The sequence below is a fragment of the Chaetura pelagica genome, unplaced genomic scaffold (genome assembly GCF_000747805.2).
Source record: "Chaetura pelagica isolate M959 unplaced genomic scaffold, ChaPel_1.0 scaffold46, whole genome shotgun sequence".
In the NCBI taxonomy this organism is placed as follows: Eukaryota; Metazoa; Chordata; class Aves; order Apodiformes; family Apodidae; genus Chaetura; species Chaetura pelagica.
The window spans coordinates 6,332,218-6,353,999 of NW_009954102.1; the positions used below are offsets into that span (position 1 = coordinate 6,332,218).

The following is a 21,782-nucleotide window of genomic DNA, read 5'->3' on the forward strand; positions in this document are numbered from 1 at the left end:
TTCATCATCCAATCTACTGAATAAGTAAATTAGTTTAGGTTTTAATGAGCTGGAAAAGGTTGTTTTATTCTGGCTTTTGATTTCAGGCACCAATTTGGATGTGTCAGTACTCTCATGTTCTAGGTTATTCATCTACTAGTACCAGTGCAATTAATGGAGATACATAATAAAAACTCCAAATTACACAGCAGATGACACTCTTCATTGTTTCCCTTGTTAGTCAAGGGGTAACAAACAGGCAGAAACCTCTAGCTGAGCCCACGATATCACCACAGCCCTCTCCAGAGTGGGACAATGTCAGTGGCAGAGTTCTCCTTGTTGCAATGGGACAGGCCCTCCCTTAGGGCCTCATGTTCTGGCTGTGTGTTTGCCAAGAACTACAGTGAGAAGTATTTGAAGATGCAAAGTTAACTTTTCTCACGGCAGATCAATTTCTAGCACCTCACTTGTCCCTGTCAGGACCCTGCTGAGGACTCTGCTTTCTACAAGCCATTTCTTTCCCTCACCACTCTGAGCAGGTACTGCTGAAGGGCAAAAAATTAAAGGAATATGAGGGGAAAAGACTGGTGACAGTGGCAGAGGAAGAAGATGTAGGGAACAGGCAGAGTGTGCTGAAAAAGTCTGAACGTACTGGTTTTGTAGAGCGTGCTGGTATTGCCTGCTGTGGGAGTCAGCTGGAAAAGCCCTGATCCTTCTGCTTAATTTTCATTTCAGACTGTACAGCAAAGTCACTGGACAAAATGCCATCCCCAAGTACAGCAGGTCTCCAGTGCCTCTTTCTACTGGTCACAGCATGTTGTCAGACATCACAGGACTCAAACTTCAACCCATTCATGCAATATATAGTGAGTATCCTTTGCCAACCCCACTGGTTTTCATCTGGTCTCTTGTAGCACCCAGCTGCTACAGCTGTCCTTTACATTGACAAAACCTTGGAGGAAGTCATTATAAGATCAGGTGGAGAAACTGAACACAGAGTCTCCCCAGTGTGTGAAAGAGATGGAGAAATGCAGGAGCTGGATTCTTGCTTCCCAGTCTTAAAGCTTCTCCAGAAGGAACTGAGCAAACCTGATTTCTCACTTGTGTTAATCTGCAGGGATTTAAATTGCTGTCTCTGGGCCTATGATGAGGGAACAGTTATGTGGTCACTGTTTCTGGATGGGATTCACCCATCCTATGAGAGAAAGAAACCAAACAAGTCAACAAAACTAGCTCAGACATGGGGGTGGTTACAGGTAGGTGACAGGAGTCTCACCGCTGTTTCCGTCTCTTCTACCAAGTTACAAGTGACAGAACAAGAGGAAATGGCCTCACGTTGTGCCCAGGGGAGGGTTACATTGGGTATGAGGAAAAATTTCTTCACCAAAAGCCTGCTTGAACAGGCTGTCCGAGGAACTGGTGGAGTCATCATCACTGGAGATATTTAAAAGCCATGTAGATGTGGTGTGGAGGGACATGGTTTAGTGGGGGACTTGGCAGCACTGGGTTAATGGTTGGACTTGATGATCTTAAAGGTATTTTCCAAATTAAATGATTCTGTGACAATAGACCATGAGTACACATGACCAAAATGCCACTCCTGAGGGACTTGAGTTTACATGTTGCACGTGAACTCAGACTTTACTTCAATTTCTTGCTTTTCAATAATTCTCACCTCTTTTGCTTCATCAATAGTGTGCCTTCTGGAAGGCTGTTTTGCACATCATCCTGTACGTGGGTTTTGTAACAGTTTCTGCAGAAATAGTCCCTAAGTAGAAATGACAAAAGAGGAACAGAGAAACAAAGGGACTGACTAAATGAAGTTAAGATATATTCTGGTAAAGATAATGAGTCTACAAATCTACAAGCTATTGGTCTGTCACAGTTTTATTAAACTAGAAAAGACTTATATTGTCTTCTGCGTTACCAAGACAAAACCAGATTCTAACATGTCTCTTGAGCTCCTAGCAGCACAGGGACCTCAGTTCTGATGGACTGACCAGAACACAATGTGCTTTTTAGAGCAGGTTGAAAAGGGCAAGCAGAGGGAACAAGGGAGGTAGGAATTCCTTAGCTGTTTCTGCCACCAAACCAAGTTACAGCTGGTTCCAGCAGCCCTGTCTACTCTTTGCCAGGTATCTAATAGTGATGAGGTATCTTGTTTACTGTGGTTTTTTTTCAAACTGGTCCCAGCTCAGCACTTTGGCACTTTCATGAAAAGAGGAACACTTTGGTTTTTAGCACCACTGATCCATGGTTCATCCTGCAAATGAATCATCACTTAATGGTGTGAAATACATAACGACACAGCATACACTCTGTAGTTGTTTGGGAGAATAATTAAAACAGAAAACCACTGAGGCCAAACGTGGTGGAAGAAGTGGTTCACAGTGGGCTTTCTATAACTCATCCAGCCAACCTCTAAGATAAAAGGCAGCAGCCCTAGCAGTGCAAAAAAGCCAATGCACCTTGGGATCTTCACTGCCAGTGCAGCTGTGATAGGAAGCCCAGCTCTAATCACACACCAGATGGTTCCTTTATGTAGAGAGATTACTTAAGAGTTGCCAAGCTATTCACTCTTTCTGTAAATAAAGATTTCAGTAGGACTCAAGAAGCTGGCAAGGCTGCAAATTTCCTGCCTGCATCTTTGCTTGTTCTTTAGCCTTTCTTGCTAACTGTGGTGCCAGTGTATTTTTAGGGCATGATTACAAAAATAAGATAGTCTGCATCTGACTTGGCTGCACCCTGTGTGAACCCAGTCATGCTGAAATTGTGCCACCACTGCCCTGGTCAACTGTGTACTACTGATGGCCCACAAAACAGCTGACCTGACACCTGAGCTGGAGCCAAGACATTTCAACCCCCTTTCTACTCCTACCCAGGGTGGCTTTGCTGCTGCAGAGCTGGAAGCTCAAAGCAAAGAGGAAAGCAAAAGGTAATAGGAGTCCATTCTCTGGGTTCAGAGGCTGAGTGGCCAGGTCTCCCCAGCAGCTGGCAAGGCTGACCCAAGACTCAGAGCACTGCATCAGCCCCACAGCCTGTCTGCAGCTCAGCCACGGAATTTCAGCTCAGCTGAGACAATTGCCTTGCAGAGACACACAAACACACACCTGCAGACTCAGTGCATCCCTCAGCTGGTGCTTAACATTCCCCTGCGTGGAAGATATAAATGTTCTGTTTAAAGAGGAAAAGGTGGGGCAGAGAGAGGCAAAGATTGGTGGAGAGAAAGAAATATCTATGCCAGTGTTTTCTTTGCTAATTCTTTCATATCAACAACAGCAGCTAAAACTCCACACTTCTTTTTTTTTTTTCTTTTTCTTTTTTTCATAGATTTTCACTCTCTTTTTTCCACAGATTGACAGTGCACTAGGACAGGAAAGCTTCCAGCCAGAGATGCAAAGGCAAAAGAGAAACAGTACGTACCCAAGTGCATGGTAACAGAGCAGGGTTTTGGTAAGCCAAGGGTGAAATCACTACTGGGGACAGCACCTCTTGAGGTAACCAACTGGGATCATCAGGGAGAGTAGGTGGTGTGGTTTAACTCCAGCTGGCAGCTAAATACCACACAGCTGCTCTCTCACTCTCCCCTGGTGGGATGGGAGACAGAATCCGAAGGCTAAAAGTGAGAAAATGTGTGGGTTGAGATAAAGAGTTTAATTAGTAGAGCAAAATGACAAATTAATTAATCACTTCCCATTGGCAGGCAGATGTTCAGCCATTTCCAGGAGAGCAGGGCTCCATCACATGTATTCAGGTGGGGTCTCACCAGAGCAGAGGGGCAGAATCACCTCCCTGGTCCTGCTGGCCACACTTCTGCTGATGCAGCCCAGGACAAGTTTGGCTCTCTGGGTTCCAGCACACATTGTTGGCTCATGTTGAGCTTCTCATCTGCCATTATCCCCAAGCCCTTCTCAGCAGGGCTGCTCTCAATTCCTTTGTCCCCCAGCCTGTATTGATACCAGGGATTGCCCTGACCCAGGTGCAGGACCTTGCACTTGGCCTTGTTGAACCTCATGAGGTTCACATGGGCCCACTTTTCATCCTTGTCCATGTCCCTCTGGATGCCATCCATATGATGATACATATGAGCCCAATTTCTATGCAAGTTGAAATACTTGGTGTAGAAAAAAACATCAAGGCTTTTAGCAGGACAGGGGTCGCAAGATAATCCTGTACAACCCCATCCTCTTGCTGAATCAAAGGACAGGAGGGATGAGACAGCTTTTCTCTGTATATATTATGCCATTTATATCAGCTTCTTACTGCTCTGAGACCAAAGAAATCTGGCTTTTGTCAGACAAGCAGCAGATAAAATATGGGCAAAATATCTGCTGAGTAGGAAGCAAGAAGGTTTCCTAAGCAGAATGCCACACTAAGCTACCATTAAATAGCAACAAAGAGCCCACATACAGAACAAGACACCATCCATCTGTGATTTAGCCTCACACACAGCTTTGCAGTCTCATACTATTTCTCTTTCAGTGCTACTATTTGACCTTCCCCCTATGGAATACACTGTTGACGTTGAACTGAGCCTTATGGATTTATCTTACCTGGAGAAAATCAAAGACTATTTCAAGAAGCTTAGTTTTCCAGTTTCAACAAATATTTCAAATGTTGAAATGACAGTTTCAAACATCAACGTCACAACAGGTGAGTTTGTTATTTGCCTGACCCAGGTGCAGGACCTTGCACTTGGCCTTGTTGAACCTCATGAGGTTCACATGGGCCCACTTTTCATCCTTGTCCATGTCCCTCTGGATGCCATCCATATGATGATACATATGAGCCCAATTTCTATGCAAGTTGAAATACTTGGTGTAGAAAAAAACATCAAGGCTTTTAGCAGGACAGGGGTCGCAAGATAATCCTGTACAACCCCATCCTCTTGCTGAATCAAAGGACAGGAGGGATGAGACAGCTTTTCTCTGTATATATTATGCCATTTATATCAGCTTCTTACTGCTCTGAGACCAAAGAAATCTGGCTTTTGTCAGACAAGCAGCAGATAAAATATGGGCAAAATATCTGCTGAGTAGGAAGCAAGAAGGTTTCCTAAGCAGAATGCCACACTAAGCTACCATTAAATAGCAACAAAGAGCCCACATACAGAACAAGACACCATCCATCTGTGATTTAGCCTCACACACAGCTTTGCAGTCTCATACTATTTCTCTTTCAGTGCTACTATTTGACCTTCCCCCTATGGAATACACTGTTGACGTTGAACTGAGCCTTATGGATTTATCTTACCTGGAGAAAATCAAAGACTATTTCAAGAAGCTTAGTTTTCCAGTTTCAACAAATATTTCAAATGTTGAAATGACAGTTTCAAACATCAACGTCACAACAGGTGAGTTTGTTATTTGGTTTTATATCCTGGGTGACATGCTTTTCTTGCCAGTGTTTGACCTCCCTCAGTTTTACCATCCATCACGCCTGGAAATCAGCAAAACTGAACTGTATCTGCTCCCTCCTGAGAGGCCCAACAAAACTGAAGCTCTAGCAAACAGTGTGTTTTGTTACCTGTATCCCACCACCCTTCTTTATATAACGTTGGCATTAGGAATAGCCCTCAATGCTCTTCTTTTCCTAAGGAAGGGAGAAAGCCAGAGGAAGCCTGAGCCGAAGGGTTTTGCTCCAGTTTGACTATCAAGCAGTCTGAGTTACTTTGAAGTTTCAGGAAGCTGTGACAGGGGCTATCAGACTGTTTACTTCCCTCCACTTGCATTTGGAACAGAAATGGGTGGAAGAGGCTGTACTCTGACCCTGACAGGGATAGGCTGCATAGATGCATTTTTTTCCTGATGTTACCCACTGAAGGTATTCTTACAGGGCAAGATACCAGACAGAAACTAGTACAGCTGGGGATATACAAACACACCAAGCATTTACAACAGTAGAGGAGGAGATTTGGTACCTTCTTATCTCAGTCCCATAAAGCAGTGAAAGGAAGTGTTCATCAGTTCTCAAAACAACATGCAAATGGGTTTTTAAAGGCCTTCAGGGTCACATGCCATGTGTGAAAAACACTTTGTTAGAATCTTACTTTGTCAATGCCACATTAAGAGGGCAAAAATCTACAGTGCAGTGTTGGTTGCTGTTGTTGTTTTCTTTTTTAGAGAGAATGCATCTCTTAAAATGCTTTGTGATCGTGGCACCTTCTCATGCAGCTCTCTCAGGATACAGACAAATCACACAACACCTCACTAGCGACAGGGACTTTGACTATTACATACTCTTGCAATCTTCAAAAGCCTATACATTTTGCTTTCAGCCCAGGCAATACAGAAATATCTAATTTGAAAACTGTCATAGGACCCCAGCCAATACGCCAGGTGGATTTTTAGGATCAGGTTTCACATCTCCATTCAATTACTTAAAAGTAATTGATCAGACTTATCCCTACACCAGTCTGATTCCCATTTGTGGTTAGTTGTGATGAGTATAGCATCATGTTTGCCTCATTCAAGTGAACTCACAGAAAGGGCAACAGTTAGTTGAGATCACTGGCATAAAGACACAGCAGGGTAAATATATGTCCTGCAATATGTCATGCCCTGTTTCCCATTCACACAGTATTTCTCTCTCTGTCTGACACTAGTCTGTCTGCCCAGTGGTGAGAACAGTAGCTGCTGTTCCTGTGAAGATGGATATGCCTGGCCAAGCTCAGAGTGCCACCACTTGATGGCCTGCCCTTCTGCCAGCCCAGCACACAACCTGCCCTGCGGCTTCATGAAGGAAATGCCCTTCTCTGGGCCTTACTGTGAGCCTCGGACTGAAGGTGAGGAGCAGCAGTGCTGAACTCATCCATCTGTTACTCATTTCCTTGTTAGAAGATGGAACAGTGTTGAAGGTGTGATAAAGCAGCATGTCAGGACTGAGCTGGCTATTGCCTGTGAAGCCAACTGTGTCCTGGGCTGCATCAAAAGAAGTGTGGCGAGCAGGTCAAGGGAGCTGATTCTTTCCCTCTACTCTGCTCTCTTGAGACCCCACCTGGAGCACTGTGTACAGGTCTGGAGCCCTCAACACAAGAAGGGCATGGAGCTGTTGGAGCAGGTCCTGAGGAGGGCCACGAGGATGATCAGAGTAATGGAGCACCTCACCTGTGAGGAAAGGCTGAGAGAGTTGGGGTTGTTCAGCCAGGAGAAGAGTCTGGAGAGATTTTATTGTGACCTTTCAGTACTTAAAGGGATCCTATAAGAAAGATGGAGAAAGACCTTTTACCAGATCCCGTAGTGACAGGACAAGGGGTAATGATTTTAAACTGAAAGAAGGTAGATTTAGATTGGACATAAGAAATAATTTTTTTATATTTAAAGTTGTAAGGCACCAGAACAGGTGTCCAGAGAAGTTGTGCCTGTCCCATCACTGGAAGTTTTCAAGGCCAGGCTGGAGTAACCTGGACTAGTGGGTGGTGTCCCTGCCCATGGCAAAGGGGTCAGAACTAGATCATAGAATCACAGAACTGTTAAAGTTGGAAGGGACCTTAAAGATCATCAGATTCCAACCTCCCTGCTTTGAGCAGGGACACCTCCCACCAGATCAGGCTGCATATGCCTCATCCAACCTGGCCTTGAACACCTCCAGGGAGGGGACATCCACAGCCTTACTACCAGAGCCTTACTACCTTCACACTGAAGAGTTTCTTCCTGATGTCTAACCTAAATCTCCTCTCTTTCAGTTTAAAACCATGACCCCTTGTCCTCTCACAGCCCCCTCTGCTGAAAAGCCCCTCTCCAGTTTTCCTGTAGCCCCTTCAGGTCCTGGAAGGTGCTATAAGGTCTCTCTGTCTCCTTCTCTTCTCCAGGCTGAACAGCCCCAGCTCTCAGCCTGTCTCCAGAGAAGAGCTGCTCCAGCCCTCTGCTCATCTTTGTGGCCCTTCTCTGGACCCTCTTCAAGTGGTCTAGATCTCTAGGGTCCCTTCCAACCCAAACCATTATATGATTCTAAGATTCTACGATTAAGTTAGAAGAAAAAGCTAAGAAATAATTTTGTAAACCTTGCTTTGGATTATTTTTACATGTATGTTAATGTTTTTCCTTGCAGACTCATGTGGTATGGGAAAGCCCAGTGTAATGAGTATGTCAGTCAGACTCGAGACACACTTTTGGGATGATCTCAGGAATTCTTCTTCTGATTTATACAGAAAATTCAAAGCTGACCTTGAAAAAGCGGTAATGACTTAATTTTTTCCATTTCTGAAGGTAGAAAGCCCTCTAAGTCATATGGTATTTACCATTTAAGTGCTTGGGAAATAAGATGCACTGTCACTGCCTCTGTGGGGAGCTGGAAAGTGTGCAGCAGTGGCAGCTACCAAGCTGACCTCTATTGAAAGGCCATGACAATATTCCCATTCCTTTTAATATGCCAGTTGAAACAGAAGTATTTAGGAATCTTTTGCACCAAAAGCATGGAAAAAAAAATCACATTATTGGTGCCAGCTTAAATCTAGATGAATGTACACAGAATGGCACCAATACTAGTTTATCCCACTAAGAGTGAGGAGAGCACCTGTTCTGTCAGACACGCAACATTTCCTCACTCCCATCAGTGTTATATGAAGAATTTCTTATTTGAAGCACACTAGATGGACATATACCAGACTTATGTCATGTCATATGTCTTTGTTTACAGTTTAATGCTGGCTACAGATGTTTACCAGGCTTTGTATCAGCAACAGTAACTGGTTTCAGGCAAGTAAACAATTTCATTTTTTCCTGGAAGACACAAATATTTCTGTTCAGTCTCAAGGAGACCCCAGTCAACAAAGGCTACATTTCCTCTGGCTAGAACCCATATACATACTGAATAGTGGTGTAATAGCTGTAAAGGGGAGCCCTGCTATTAGTGTGAAAAACAGGATTGCAAGTAAAATTCATTACTGCACAAAAGTCCAAGAAACACAATCATCTTCCATCTGGATCAAAGCCTTTTGTGGGAAAGACTGAATTCTACCCAAGAAGGGAAAAGGATGTGAGTAAGTCTAACATGGTTTCCTAGGTCATCAGTACATTGACTCAGGATGTAACATTGGATCTGGATAAAAGAGACATTACTAAAGTCCACACATATTTAAATGCAGCTGTATTTAAGGTTTTCCAAGGGAATTTTACTAGAAATAGAGAGCAGCCAAAGGAGATGTCACATGAAGGTGTTCTTAATTTGGGAAGTGATATTTAATTCCAGTGCTTCTCTCATCCTTATATCTAGGCCTGGAAGTGTTTTTGTGAACTACGAAGTAAAAGCAGGAGCAGCAAACTTTCATCAGATAGCAAATTCCAACAAAATGGTACCACAGTTTGTAGATGGATCATATCAGATAAACCCAACTACCTTCACAACAGAAGTAACTGGTAAGTTTCAAACTCTCTCAGTATTTTCCTTCAACCTCTACTTTAGTATTTCTATCCTGAACCATACACCTCCCTGCCTTACACTGTTGATTATTTGGTACTGGACCTTCAGATAAAATTTATTTCTCTGGCTGTTTCACTTCATCCTGTGCCACTGAAGCTTAGGACTTAGGTGAGATGCCCATGCATGTAGTACCTCCCACAGAAAGGCAAATCTTTCCAGCCATTCCACCGAACCCTGATACAGTCACCCCATGGCAGAGAGACTGAATACCCTTAAGTTCACCTCCAGAATGTAGCTTATATCAGGCTGCCAATGCTTCCCACTTTCAACAAAATAAAAACCTCTTGCAGTTTGCAAGAGAGCAGGTTCCCCCTAGTCTCCTCAGAAGGGGAAGCACATTTTCCATGCTGCTACTGGACAGTGTGTTACAACTCAGCTGCCCCATCAAGTGCCCCAGAGGTGTTGCACTCTCAGTGCACTGGACTGTCTGTGTCAGAGGATTCCTTCAACCTGGTTGCTTCTCCTCACAGTTTATCTACTCAGAGAGTAGTGGTGTTGCTAGTATTCCCAACTCTCTGCATAATACTTTTTGGGATCTTTGGCTGACAAAGAAAGTAGAAGAGTATGTTGTGGGGAAATTGTATAGCTTGTATCAGAGGTGGTGCTCTGCAACTGATGCTGAGTTGAGAAGCAACTGGATATGAGTTGAGAAGCACCCAGGCTTCCCGTGAGATGAAAGACACCTATAGATGTGAGCTGAAATCACAATAATGCAGAATGTCACTCTTTGTCTTCCCAGATCAGACAAACTTCACCGTGACACATGTAGACATTTTTGAAGGGGATACAGTAGAACTGACTTGTGAGATAAATTCAACATCTGAGAATGTGACCTGGCATCACTTTGATGAGATCATCTCACCCGGTTTGCCGTATTTGGTGGAGAAAAGACTGTCAAGGAGAACCTCAAAATCAATTCTTAAAATCATCAACATCAAGATGAAAGATGCTGGTATGATTTTCTATCATTAAAACAGCAGATGTAAATCTCTGGTGTTGCTAGGTCTCTAAAAAGCAGAGAGTAATGCAGTGACTGCATTTTCCTAAAGTAAATGTGAAAAATACTGTCCCTCCTACTTTTTCAGAGGGTGTTTTTGTTTGTTTTTCTTTAATGAACTATATCCTGACTGGCATTGCCAGTAAGATGTGAACTGACTGAAGTGTCTGTACAGGCCTGGATGTTCTCAGTGCTCAGCTTTCCTGCCATATCACAGGAGACAGAGGTGACTACATGGCTGTGAGGCCTTCCCACCCTTTTGATGTAGCAACTTGAGGCTGTAGTTGAACTTGATGGCTCTTGCCCCTTTGGCAAACAAAACCTGATTAACAAGGGTTTGGATTTAAAGTTTTTTATGTGTTCATTTAAGGGCTTTTTGAAAATCAGAAATGGGTAAATTGCTGGCATATGGCTGGGAGGAGTTATCAGAGGAATTATAATGTAATATCAGAGCTTTGACTCCAGCTCCCATTTAGTTCTTCTCTTTCAACCATGAATTTTACAGTCAGCTTCAAAAAGGGTAGCCTGTGACCAGGTGTTTGTGCACACATATGGGAGGTACCAGTCACGGGGCCAAAATCACTTGGCTATCCAGATGGGAAAGATGAACCCAAGTGCCTAAAGGAGAAAGGAAATTTGGAACTCTGATTGCCAATTTCAAAAGGAAGCCTGGCTGCATCCAGGGGACAAGTGCCTTGGGAGAGTGGCTGATAAATACTATGCGCTCTTTGGCAATGCCTCTGAGCAGTCTATGTGTATTGTGCATTGTGTCTACAATCAGAATACTACCTCTTGTGGAGTCCAGCCTGGGCACTTTTCTCTCACCCATTCTGTGCAGGATCCTTTTGCACAGTCAGTCTATGTTCTTACCAGGACATACTATTTCAATGTGGACTAGGGGCAATATACAGATCCCAGAAACACCAATTCAGTCAGATTTTAAGTGTTTCAGTCCCAAAGTGCTAGTCTCCTCTCAAGTGCCCATCAACAAGTGCCCATGAAGCTGCCTAATCTGGATACATTTGGCACCAGGAGTCTGCAGAAAGCATCCTGCAGATGAGCTAAGGGTACATTTTGATTAGCAAGGAGCAGAGCCACTACAGAGCAGGAAGCTGAGAAAACCAGGTGTGGAAGTAGCTTCCAACTCCTAACTCCACATGTAGAGGAAAAAATAAAGTGCAAAACTTGTTCTCAGTGCTAAGATATTGCCTATGATTTACAGGTTCCTATAGGTGCACTTTCTCAACCAGCAATCGGTTTCACACACTGCTCTACAAGGCCACAAAAACAATAGCAGTCTCTCCTCTGTACATCACTTCAAACTTGAACGAGACTAATGTTATCTGCAACAGTCCTGAAATGCAGAGGAACAGTCCTGTCCTGTCCTGCTGTGTTGACAAACACCTACCATCGCTCGCTGTTGAGTGGAAAGTAAGCGGAGCAATCAATATTACAGGTAAGATTAACAGCAGATTGTCTTTCACCTGCTAGGTTTGTTCATTCTTCAAAGTTATGCTCCTAATTGGCCTAAAAGCCATGTCCTGGGATGAATACAGGGTATGATCCAAAGGTGTGTGTGTGTGTAAAGGATGATGGATGGACAGCATGGTACAGACTCCGTATGTGTTGTGCAGGTCTCAGGGGGATTCTGGGCACATTCATGCTTAGACACTGATGTTTAGAACTGTGCCATCCTGGATGGAAAGAGCTGCCTGGACCAGCATCATATCAGCATCATACTTTTCCCAAAAAGCTTACATCAGCATTGTGTAGTTCTGAGAGCAAGAAAGAGTGCATCAGCCTCTACTACTATCTCCAGAATCACCTTTGGGGGATGAAAAGCTTCTGTGTACCAAGATATTAAGATCTGGCAACAAAGAGAGGCAGGTGCAACACTTTGAAACAGCTGCAGCATAGATAAATACTGACCACAGAGTTTCCCTCTCTACCTGTAGCTGTGATACATCCCATGCCATTTGAGTCAGCAGTATCTCACAAGGCTTCACTTCTAATATGAATATAAGGAGTTAATAAAGCACCAGGTAAACGTGTTACAAAGAGTTACAAAACAACATCAATAAAAACATCAAAATAAAACCTCATAAATGTCTATGAAACATAAACAGCCTATTGCCCTCAATATTTTATGAGTATGGATTGTTTACTGTAAACTGTTTATGGTAAATCAAGTTTAGCAGAAAGCAGGATGGCAAAACGAGAGAGAACCTTCAAAGCTCACATGTACAGTCACTTCCACAACAAACAGGTGCTGCTGTGCAGCAGTGCTTGCAGAGAGGAGTGATCCTGGCCCAGTGAGCTGTTGTGCCCTTGATTTCCTGTGGCTGGGCTTTCCCCCAGGAGCTCTGCTCTCACACCAGATGCTCTTTCAGCTGCAGCATGGAACAGCTTTGTTGGGGCTTTTCCCTTATAGCTAAACCAGCACTCTTCAGACTTTAAGTTGAATGTCTGTCGAGTACTTCCAAATGTTTATTTCAAAAAAAGATGGCATTAAAATCTGCAGTATTTACTCCTGTTTTACTTATCTTACTCATCCTAAGTATCACAGATAACGAGGTTGGGCTAAACCACAATATTCTGTGTTTTTCCTTGAGGTGTCTGAGCAGTGCTGTTGCTCTCAGTTAGACTGGTTCTGGCAGCAGGTGCCCAGCATTGTGTTGAGAGTCATCTTCAGGCCTTTGGAAGACCACTGTGACTGTTGCCAGAATAAAAGAGATGGATGAACCAACAACCATGAGTTAAAAGTGCCATGCTGCCCAAGGTTACACACAAACCTTAGCTAGAGCGATTGCTTGTGACTTCCAGAGCCCAGGTATTTTTGGACACCCATAGCCCTTCAGAGAACGTTTCTTTCTCTCTAGGAGTCTCCAGCTCCAGTACAAACTGCACGGAATACAAGCTCAACATCAGTGGCTCACTGTGCATAGCTGAGCAGTCAGGTACAGTGACGACCTACACGTGTGAGCTGCAGACCGAGCACGGTGCCACGTGCAGCCGCGACATCCGAGTGACATACTACCGGGCAGGTGAGTCAGGTGCCGTGTCACAGACCACCAGCTCCTCAGTACAATCTGTGGCACGTGTCATTTTGCAAGCAAATGGTTATAACAAGTGACTCCCGGTAACGTGCCATTTGTCTTGTGTTGTCTCAGCCCAGGTAACAATACCTTCAAGCACAAAGCTTCTCGTTTCTGAGGGGTGCGGATTCAACGTAACGTGTGAAAGCGACATGAGTGACTATGAAAGCATCAGCTGGGAACTCCAGTCTGGAAATACGAAAATAGTAATCGACTCTGGGGCCCGCATCAAAAATAGCAGATTTCCAGCTACATCTGTGCTCGAGGTGAATACTGCCACACAGGACTGGAATGGTGAGTGGACCTGGCTTGTACTGGCTACAAAGGCAGTGAAATCTCTGTAGCAGGTAATTCACAGCACCCCTAGCCCTGCTAATCATAACTGCTGGAGGAGAACACGACACGATGCTGCCAACAACACTGTACTTGTTTGGTCTTAGGGCTCGTGACCACGCAAAAGCTGAGGAGCACTTCTGTTGAATGAAACCAGGTTTTCATGTGACTTGTTTCAGGCACCTACATCTGCACATTCTCCCAGAAGTTCTCGAACAGTTCTGCCAATGTGACAATCGAGGTCATTCCTCTGCCTCTGCAGGAGCAAATCGTGATAAACCCCATCGAAGCATCTATTCAGTGCAAAATGCCACAAACCCTGGAGTGCTGTGTGGATGCTAACACCACGAAAGATTACAGTGTTATATTTGTGGTTCAACAAAAGGAATGTAAAGCTGGTAAGTAACTATACACTTGCAGAATCACTAGTTGCACCATGTGTCACAACCCAGTCCCTGTTTTGTTTTGGTGTTTTGTTTGTTTTCGGTTAGGTCTGTGTCACCACTTCATACTTACTGCTCTTGCGACAACCCACAGGTACTCCTGAGAGTGTAAAAAAAAGGAGAAATTGATTTATTTTTTAGGATGGTTGCTATGCCTGGGGAGCATGGCTGAGATTAATAGAAGAGCACCTGAAGTGAATCCTGTAGTGATAAATACATCATAGGTAAATGCAATGTTTGGTTTGCCTTGCCAGGCAGTGAGAAGTGAGCATACACAGCATTGATCCAATCAGAAATTGCTGAACTCCATTTATTTGCTTTCATCTTCCACTGCCACTTTCTTGAACAGAGTATCATGTAAATATTACTTAAGAAGATTATTACTAATTCATGAAAAATGTAGAATAACATCTTAAGAATGCAATTCAAAGAACTATTCTGTTTGGTTTTTTCAAGGCTACAGGTAACATATCTTTAACAACACAAAAGCCTAAGTTTCCTTGTCTTCACATTTTGGGCAGTTCTGCAGCTTCCCTGGCATGTTTTTATATAGTACAATTTTTCAATTGGGTTACAAAATAGTTAATTTGAAAAAAGCAACGACGACCCACCTAAACTAACTCAGAAAACAGACAGGAATGCAACAAGAACAGGCAGAAGTGTAAAGCAGGGTAAGATTGAAGACTCCTTTGGTTGCTACAAAAAATGGCAAGATCTTCTTGGAAGAGATTGCAGCCAAGGACCCTCAGCCATACTGAAAAGCAATAGGAGTGTGGTTTAAATCCTGAGTTCAAAAGAACTTTATATGAACAGGAAAAAAAAAAAAAAAAAAAAAGTATCCTAGCCTAAATGAAATGGTTGTGACAGAAGCAGAAGCAGGAAGAGTATTTTCCAAAATGGTTTCTAAAGCAAATTTTGGTTCCTACACGGTAGAAGAGGGTTTGGGCAGGCTTTGCTCCTACACCAGTAAATAAAAATGTACTGAACATGAAGCAACTGCTGGAAGTAGGGAGTAAGAAACAGATTGGCATTGAGAAAGGAAGTTTTCCCAAAAAGGAAGGGTTGTTTGTTTGTTTTTCTCTAGGACCCACAGAAACAAAGTTTTGCAGAAGCTTTCTGCTGTCTGCTAGCTGATTGACCCCAAATCTGTGTTAACCTATCTTAATCGCTCCATACAGGGAAAAACCAAAAAGGAGAGTATTTCTGCTATGTGTGCAATTACACAGAAACAGAATGTGACAAAGACAACCTCACAGCATATTGCAAGTTTATTAACCGCCTGGGACAGGAAGTCAAGAGTGACAATATAAGTCTGAATGTGATACCTGGTAAGAAAACAGTTACAGCTGTCAAATAGGAAATCCCAGTATGTTTGTTAAAGCAGATGCCACAAATTTATCACTGGTAGCACCTAACAGAAGCAGTTTTTGCTAGCCAAGATTTTTTTGATGGGAACCTCCATGAAGTGCTGCAGAGACTTGAGCAGACCCAGATTCTAGTCAGCTCTGCAGGAAATTCTGTGTAGAATTCAACATGACTGAATCCAGTTTTGATGTTTAGTTCTGACCAGATATTTCAGTTTCTTGTTTTATATTGAAAAGAAAAAAAGAAATGCAGAAATGTGGGCAGATTCTTAGGCAAAAAATAGGCATTTTATTTATTTTAATCAGCAGATCCTTACTGATATGAATAACCCTATCAAAAGCAATTAGCAAGATTCACTGTCTAACAAAAAGCTGTTGAGGCCTCACTATCAAGGTCTTAAAGACTTTCCTATTAGTGCTGCAACAACACTGAGTCCCTTATCAGAATAAACTGTGTGGATTATTGTTCATGTAGTGGTCAACATGATCCCACTCCACCCCTGTCTAACCCTGTGACCTAACAGACAAACCCTAAAACTTCGGGTAGTAGTTTGTCAGTTTGATTCAGTACTCAAAAACAAGAGACTTTATTCAATTTTCTTTTTAATTTCAAAATTCAAAAAAAATGGGAATGCAAGATACATACTCTGAAAGATCATAATCAAGGAAGAGAGCAGGCTGAAATCCCAATTTCAATATCTCTGAACTTCAGGAGACCACAGGCTTTGTGGGGGTACATTATTAATCTCCATTTCTTAGTTTTCTACATCTAGGTTTTTTTCTCAATACAGATCAGGAAGCTTCATGCTCAGATAACTTTGGCATTGGAAGAGAAGGGAGCACAATAAAAAAGCCGTGCTGCGAGTTTTTAAACACTACAGGTGTTTGTACCGAAGGAAACAGAATCTACAAGTGCTGCAACAAGTCATGGAAGCCTGAAAAGGATTACTGTGTCTCTGTATCAGTAAACAGGCTGCTGACTAGTGCTCAGGTAACATTTATGAGTTTTTTAGAGGTTGTGGGTGGGTGGGTAGGAGGCAGCAAAAATTTTTGTTGAGTGTTTTTTTGTTTTTTTTTTTCCTTAGTTTGATCTTAAATATGTGAAGCATTAAAAAAAATAATAATCAAGTATTTAATTGAAAATATCTTTTTAAAGACATAAAGAGTGATTGGCTATATCAGTGAGAGAGGCTAGGTCCCCTTCCCTGGCCCAGAGGGCATGTGGCAGTGCATAGCTAACATCCATACACATGAATGCTCTCTCCCCCATACAAGGGGGCCTTCCTTACTTGTAGTGTCCAACAGGAGCAGGCTCTGGCCTGGGGTGCTCCCTGAACCATGCTCAGGCAGTGCTCCTCAGAACAAGCCCAGTCCTCCAGAGTACACTAACAATGATGCAGTAGGGACAACCCTGGGCCACTGCCCAGCCTCAGCCACAAGTCCTGTTCAGAAGGTGCCAAAAAAAAAAGCCACTGCACCTCACAGACAGTAGCTGGACCTCAGTTTTCAGCCTGGGTATCCTACCATGGGGCTCTTCACTTCTACTAACCATCCAGAGTCACCCGTCCCCCAGTCGGGTTAGACAAGAACAATTATCTTTCTTTCATCAAATACTTACTGTATTTATTTTAGTAAACTGAGCACCGCAAGGTCCCAGTCAGAGGCAGAGCTACTCAATTTGTTTTTTCTTAATTTGCTGGTTTGCTCCCTCATATGGTTTGAGCCCAGACCAATTATTGTCTCCCTTGAAATTTCCAGGAGCAGTCTGCAAGTGAGCAGAGCCAAGAGACCACTCTCAGTACTCAGTTAGGACACCCTGTTCTGGAAGGCCAGAGGGTTGAACACTACCCGTGTGTCTAGAACTACCCTGGCTCTGTTTATTTAACTAGCATAGGGGTAGCCATCGTGGAAGCTCCAGGCAACCCGCACTCATGCGATAACACTGTTATCTTCTGTTCCAGGCCTTGGTCACCAGTCCTCAGGCAAAAGCAATGCTACCTGACTACCTTAAAGAGCTGATGAAAAACACAAAAAAGGAGTTGAGTGACACAAGCAGCTCTTCTGCAAACCTGGCTGCGATCGTGAAAATCCTGGATAAGATCTCCTCTATCCCAGCAGAGGCAAACGAGTCCATTATTCAAGTAAGGTTTTAAGTCTTACCTATATTGTCAAGCCCTTTGGCCCCTTTTGTCACAGAGGGCAACATTCTCCCTGAAGAAATTTCACAGTTGGTTAAGGTCAGGAACAGGAAAGTATTAAAGGTAGTAGATGAAATGACAGTAAAGAACAGTTTATGAAAAGTCAAAATGATAAGGACAAGGAGCCTATGCATGAAAGAGGGACTGCTGTAGGCTCACCAACTAGAAATCTTCTAGGGACCCATAAATATCTATAGCATTCTAGGTTAGAGGAAAGGACAAGGAATGATGGATGAGAAATTGGACATGAGCCAGCAGTGTTTACTTCAGCCTAGGTAGCAAGAAGCATGGCCAGCAGTTCACGTGAAGTGGTTGAGGCTGATTCTCCCCCTCTATGCTGTTCTGGTGAGACCCCACCTGCAGGGCAGTGTCCAGCTCTGGGGTCCCCAGCACAAGAAAAACATGGACCACCTGGAACAGGTTCCAAGAAGGACCACAAAAATGGTCAAGGGGGCTGCAGCACCTCTGCTACGAGGACAAGCTGTGAGAGATGGGATTGTGCAGCCTGGAAAAGAGAAGGCTCCAGGGAGACCTTATTGCAGCCTTAAAGGGGGATTACACGAAAGACAGAGAAAGACTTTTTTACAATGACCTTTAGTGACAGGACAAAAGACAATGGTTTTCAACTGCAGGAGTGTAGATTTAGATTGGACATGAGAAAGACATTTTTTATGATGAGAGTGGTAAGACACTGGAACAGGTTGCCCAGAAAACTTGTGGATCTCCTATCACAGGAAGTCTTCAAGACCAGGTTGGATGTCCCTGCCCATGGCTGGGAGGTTGGACTAGATGGTCTTTAAATGTCAAAATCATTCTGTGAGTCTTTGATTTTATGAGTAGGAACAGATATAGAAAGAAAAAGAAATTATATAAGGATAGGGATCAAGCAAGGAAAATCAATTAGATGTTACAACACATGAATGGCAAAACATATCACAGGAACACTTGGAAACATTGATTGTGAGGAATAAAGGAGAAGCTCTGCTCTTCTGAGCAGAAAAGTACAAAAGAGATTTGATGTTTTTTAGCTGGAGAACCCTACATGAACAAGAAATAAAAGACAGCACACAAGCTGACAAAGAAAGAAAACAAGGCTAGAGAAGAAAAAATACTAACTTATATGTAAAAAAAAACAAAGCCATGCAGCTCCACTTTTGGAAACCTTAACTTGAGAACAGAGAATGCAGAGGGTTAACAACTGGAAGTTTCACATGGATTGAGCAAAATAAGAAAATGCTGGGGGTTTTCAAAAGGCAATTCTAGGACCATGCAGAAATTATATGGGATTTCAGTAACAGCATTATTCTGGTTTTGTTCCAGAATTTCCTCTCCACAGTGGATTTAGTTGTGGCTGATTCCACAACTAAAGCTTGGGATGACCTGAATAAAGAGATGAAAACCAAAAGTTCTTCGTTACTGAAGTCAGTGGAAAATTTTTCCTTGCACCTCCAACCAGTTAATAACAACATCCCTCATGTCTTGGCAAACAGCCTTCAGCTACAAGGTATAGTTGTCACAGAAAACAGCAGCACAGATTATTATAAGAACTTCAGCAGTACGGAAAACCTCACAGCTACTGTCCTCATTAGTGAAAATGAAATTCAGACTCTAACCCAAAATTCAACAATTGTCAGTGTGATGTACTCAAACCTTGGACGTATTTTGCTAGGGAATAAGGATGAGCATGTCAATGGCTTAGTGATATCAACAACTGTGAGCAGCAACAGAAGCCAAAAGTTCAACATCAGTATGACCTTTGCAAAGAAAAACTTGTCTCTAACAAATCCCCAGTGTGTCTTTTGGAACTTCAGTCTCAATGGAGGTGGCTGGGATCCTCATGGCTGCACACCCAGAGACTTGAATGATTCTGCTGATTCTGTTATTTGCTCCTGTAATCACTTGACATCATTCTCCATGCTGATGTCAGAACAAAGATCCTCGGAAAAGTCTGAAACTTATATTACCTACATTTGCCTGGGCATTTCAGTTCTGAGTTTGGTGACCTGCATTATAATTGAATCCTTGGTCTGGAAACACGTGACAAACAACACAACCTCCTACATGCGCCACGTCTGTATACTCAACATAGCCATATCACTCCTGATTGCCAACGTCTGGTTCCTTGTCACTGACTACATCAAGACCACAAACCAGCAGATGAGCAGAGATTTCTGTCTTGTGGCCACCTTCTTCATCCACTTATTCTACCTGTGTGTCTTTTTCTGGATGCTCAGCCTGGGCCTCATTCTTTTCTACAGACTGGTCTTCATCTTACATAACACGAGCAAGACTGCTCAGAAAGCACTGGCATTCTGCCTAGGATATGGGTGTCCCTTTGTCATTGCAGTCATCACCATCACTGTCACTCTGCCGAGGAACAGTTACACAACAGACTCCTGCTGGCTTAAATGGGATGAGAGCAAAACTATCTTGGCCTTCGTCATACCTGCCCTGATGATTGTGGCCACGAATTTTTTCATCACCACAGTTGTTATAATAAAAATACTGAGGCCAACTATTGGGGATAACTCAAGCAAGCAGGAGAGGAACTCTTTGTTTCAAATTGGCAAAAGTGTGGCCATCTTGACACCACTGCTAGGCCTCACCTGGGGCCTGGGCCTTGTCACCATGATCGAAAACAGCCATCCAGCTTTCCACATCCTCTTTGCTCTGCTCAATGGCTTGCAGGTGAGTTACACATATTAATGGTTTTGCTTCTTCCACCACTATTTAACATGTAGACACATTCTTGCAGTGCTGTACCTGGAGGGGGAATACAAAGAAGCTTGGGTAAGATTAGAGTTGCCTTACACATCATTATTCCCAAGGGGCTCTTTGGGATATCCATTACAGGAATTCAGCAGCATTTTGCATTCTCAACTGCCTTAAGAGGTATGTCTTATAGATAAAGCTGACATAAAGATAACTTCCAGCTTTGCCAGTAGCTTTGGAAAGAACCTCCTTCCTGCAGATCAAGAAAATAGCCCATATATGTTGAGGTGGGCAAGCTTGAACATGGCTGGTCTCATTGATGGCTGGTCTTTCCAGTGCATCTGGTGGCATCACATTGTGCTCTTGTGGATTTAAGATATGGGAGAGTATAAACAGCATGAAAGTCACCAAGAACAGCTGAATATTACTAATAATAAAGAGAAGAACTGACCAAAATGCACATGACTGAATGCAACAAGATTTATTGACACAGTAGTTATGTATAATCTCTCTCTTAAAAACGACCTAAAAATGCTACACTTCAGCCCAAAATCACTTGCCTTTTATATTGTAAGCCTGCTAGCTTCTCTGGGGGGTGTAAGTAGGGCATGTCTTCCATAAAAAGTTCCTTCTTCAAAATATTTTTAGTGCTAGCAAACTGTCTCTGTCACTTTTGTAGACCAGGTATACACACAATTTAAGTAGGCCAGGCCTGGAAAACTCCTACCACATCAGCAGTCCATTATGTGAGCTGCAGTTAGAGACATGCCTTTCATTGAAGAGTTCAGAGTTTAAATAGTCAGCATGGACAATGTTTGGGATAAATACAAGGCAATTAAAAGATTGGTGTCATCAAACTGCATGTAATTATCTGTCTCCTAGGGATTATTCATTTTGGTGTTTGGGACTCTCTGGGACAAGAAGGTAAGAATTCCAACTTATTCTTATATCATGGGAAATACTGTTGGAATTTGAACAAAATTGCTGCATTATGGACTGATTTTTCTATTTATTAATTATTTTTTAAATAGATACTAGAAGCCCTGCTGAAGAAGAATTCAATCTCCAAATGGAGTTCACAGCAAACAAAGGTTAGAACCTTGACCTATGAATGTATTTCAGAGTCACTGCTGAATAGTCTAACATCCTCCAAGTGGCTTCTAAGTCAAATGCACCTTATATTCTGAATTATTAATTAGAACTAGTTAGAGAAAGATAAGACACTTTTTCTTAGTTTATGG

The 21,782-nt window shown here is 42.9% G+C and overlaps 1 protein-coding gene across 1 annotated transcript in view; it reads left to right on the forward strand.

The window, feature by feature from the left end:
- The first annotated feature begins 740 nt into the window (after positions 1 to 740).
- GPR116 (G protein-coupled receptor 116) overlaps positions 741 to 21,782 on the forward strand; it is a 26,808-nt gene continuing 5,766 nt past the window's right edge. The window contains exons 1-18 of the mRNA XM_010002393.1: positions 741 to 845; positions 3,334 to 3,394; positions 4,462 to 4,632; positions 6,584 to 6,763; positions 8,029 to 8,156; positions 8,617 to 8,675; positions 9,193 to 9,335; positions 10,139 to 10,351; positions 11,619 to 11,852; positions 13,276 to 13,440; positions 13,567 to 13,785; positions 14,004 to 14,222; positions 15,446 to 15,595; positions 16,423 to 16,622; positions 17,593 to 17,772; positions 19,150 to 20,517; positions 21,424 to 21,465; positions 21,573 to 21,632. Of these exons, the coding sequence (XP_010000695.1) occupies positions 741 to 845; positions 3,334 to 3,394; positions 4,462 to 4,632; positions 6,584 to 6,763; positions 8,029 to 8,156; positions 8,617 to 8,675; positions 9,193 to 9,335; positions 10,139 to 10,351; positions 11,619 to 11,852; positions 13,276 to 13,440; positions 13,567 to 13,785; positions 14,004 to 14,222; positions 15,446 to 15,595; positions 16,423 to 16,622; positions 17,593 to 17,772; positions 19,150 to 20,517; positions 21,424 to 21,465; positions 21,573 to 21,632 (3,897 nt within the window). The remainder of the gene's footprint in view (positions 846 to 3,333; positions 3,395 to 4,461; positions 4,633 to 6,583; positions 6,764 to 8,028; positions 8,157 to 8,616; positions 8,676 to 9,192; positions 9,336 to 10,138; positions 10,352 to 11,618; positions 11,853 to 13,275; positions 13,441 to 13,566; positions 13,786 to 14,003; positions 14,223 to 15,445; positions 15,596 to 16,422; positions 16,623 to 17,592; positions 17,773 to 19,149; positions 20,518 to 21,423; positions 21,466 to 21,572; positions 21,633 to 21,782) is intronic.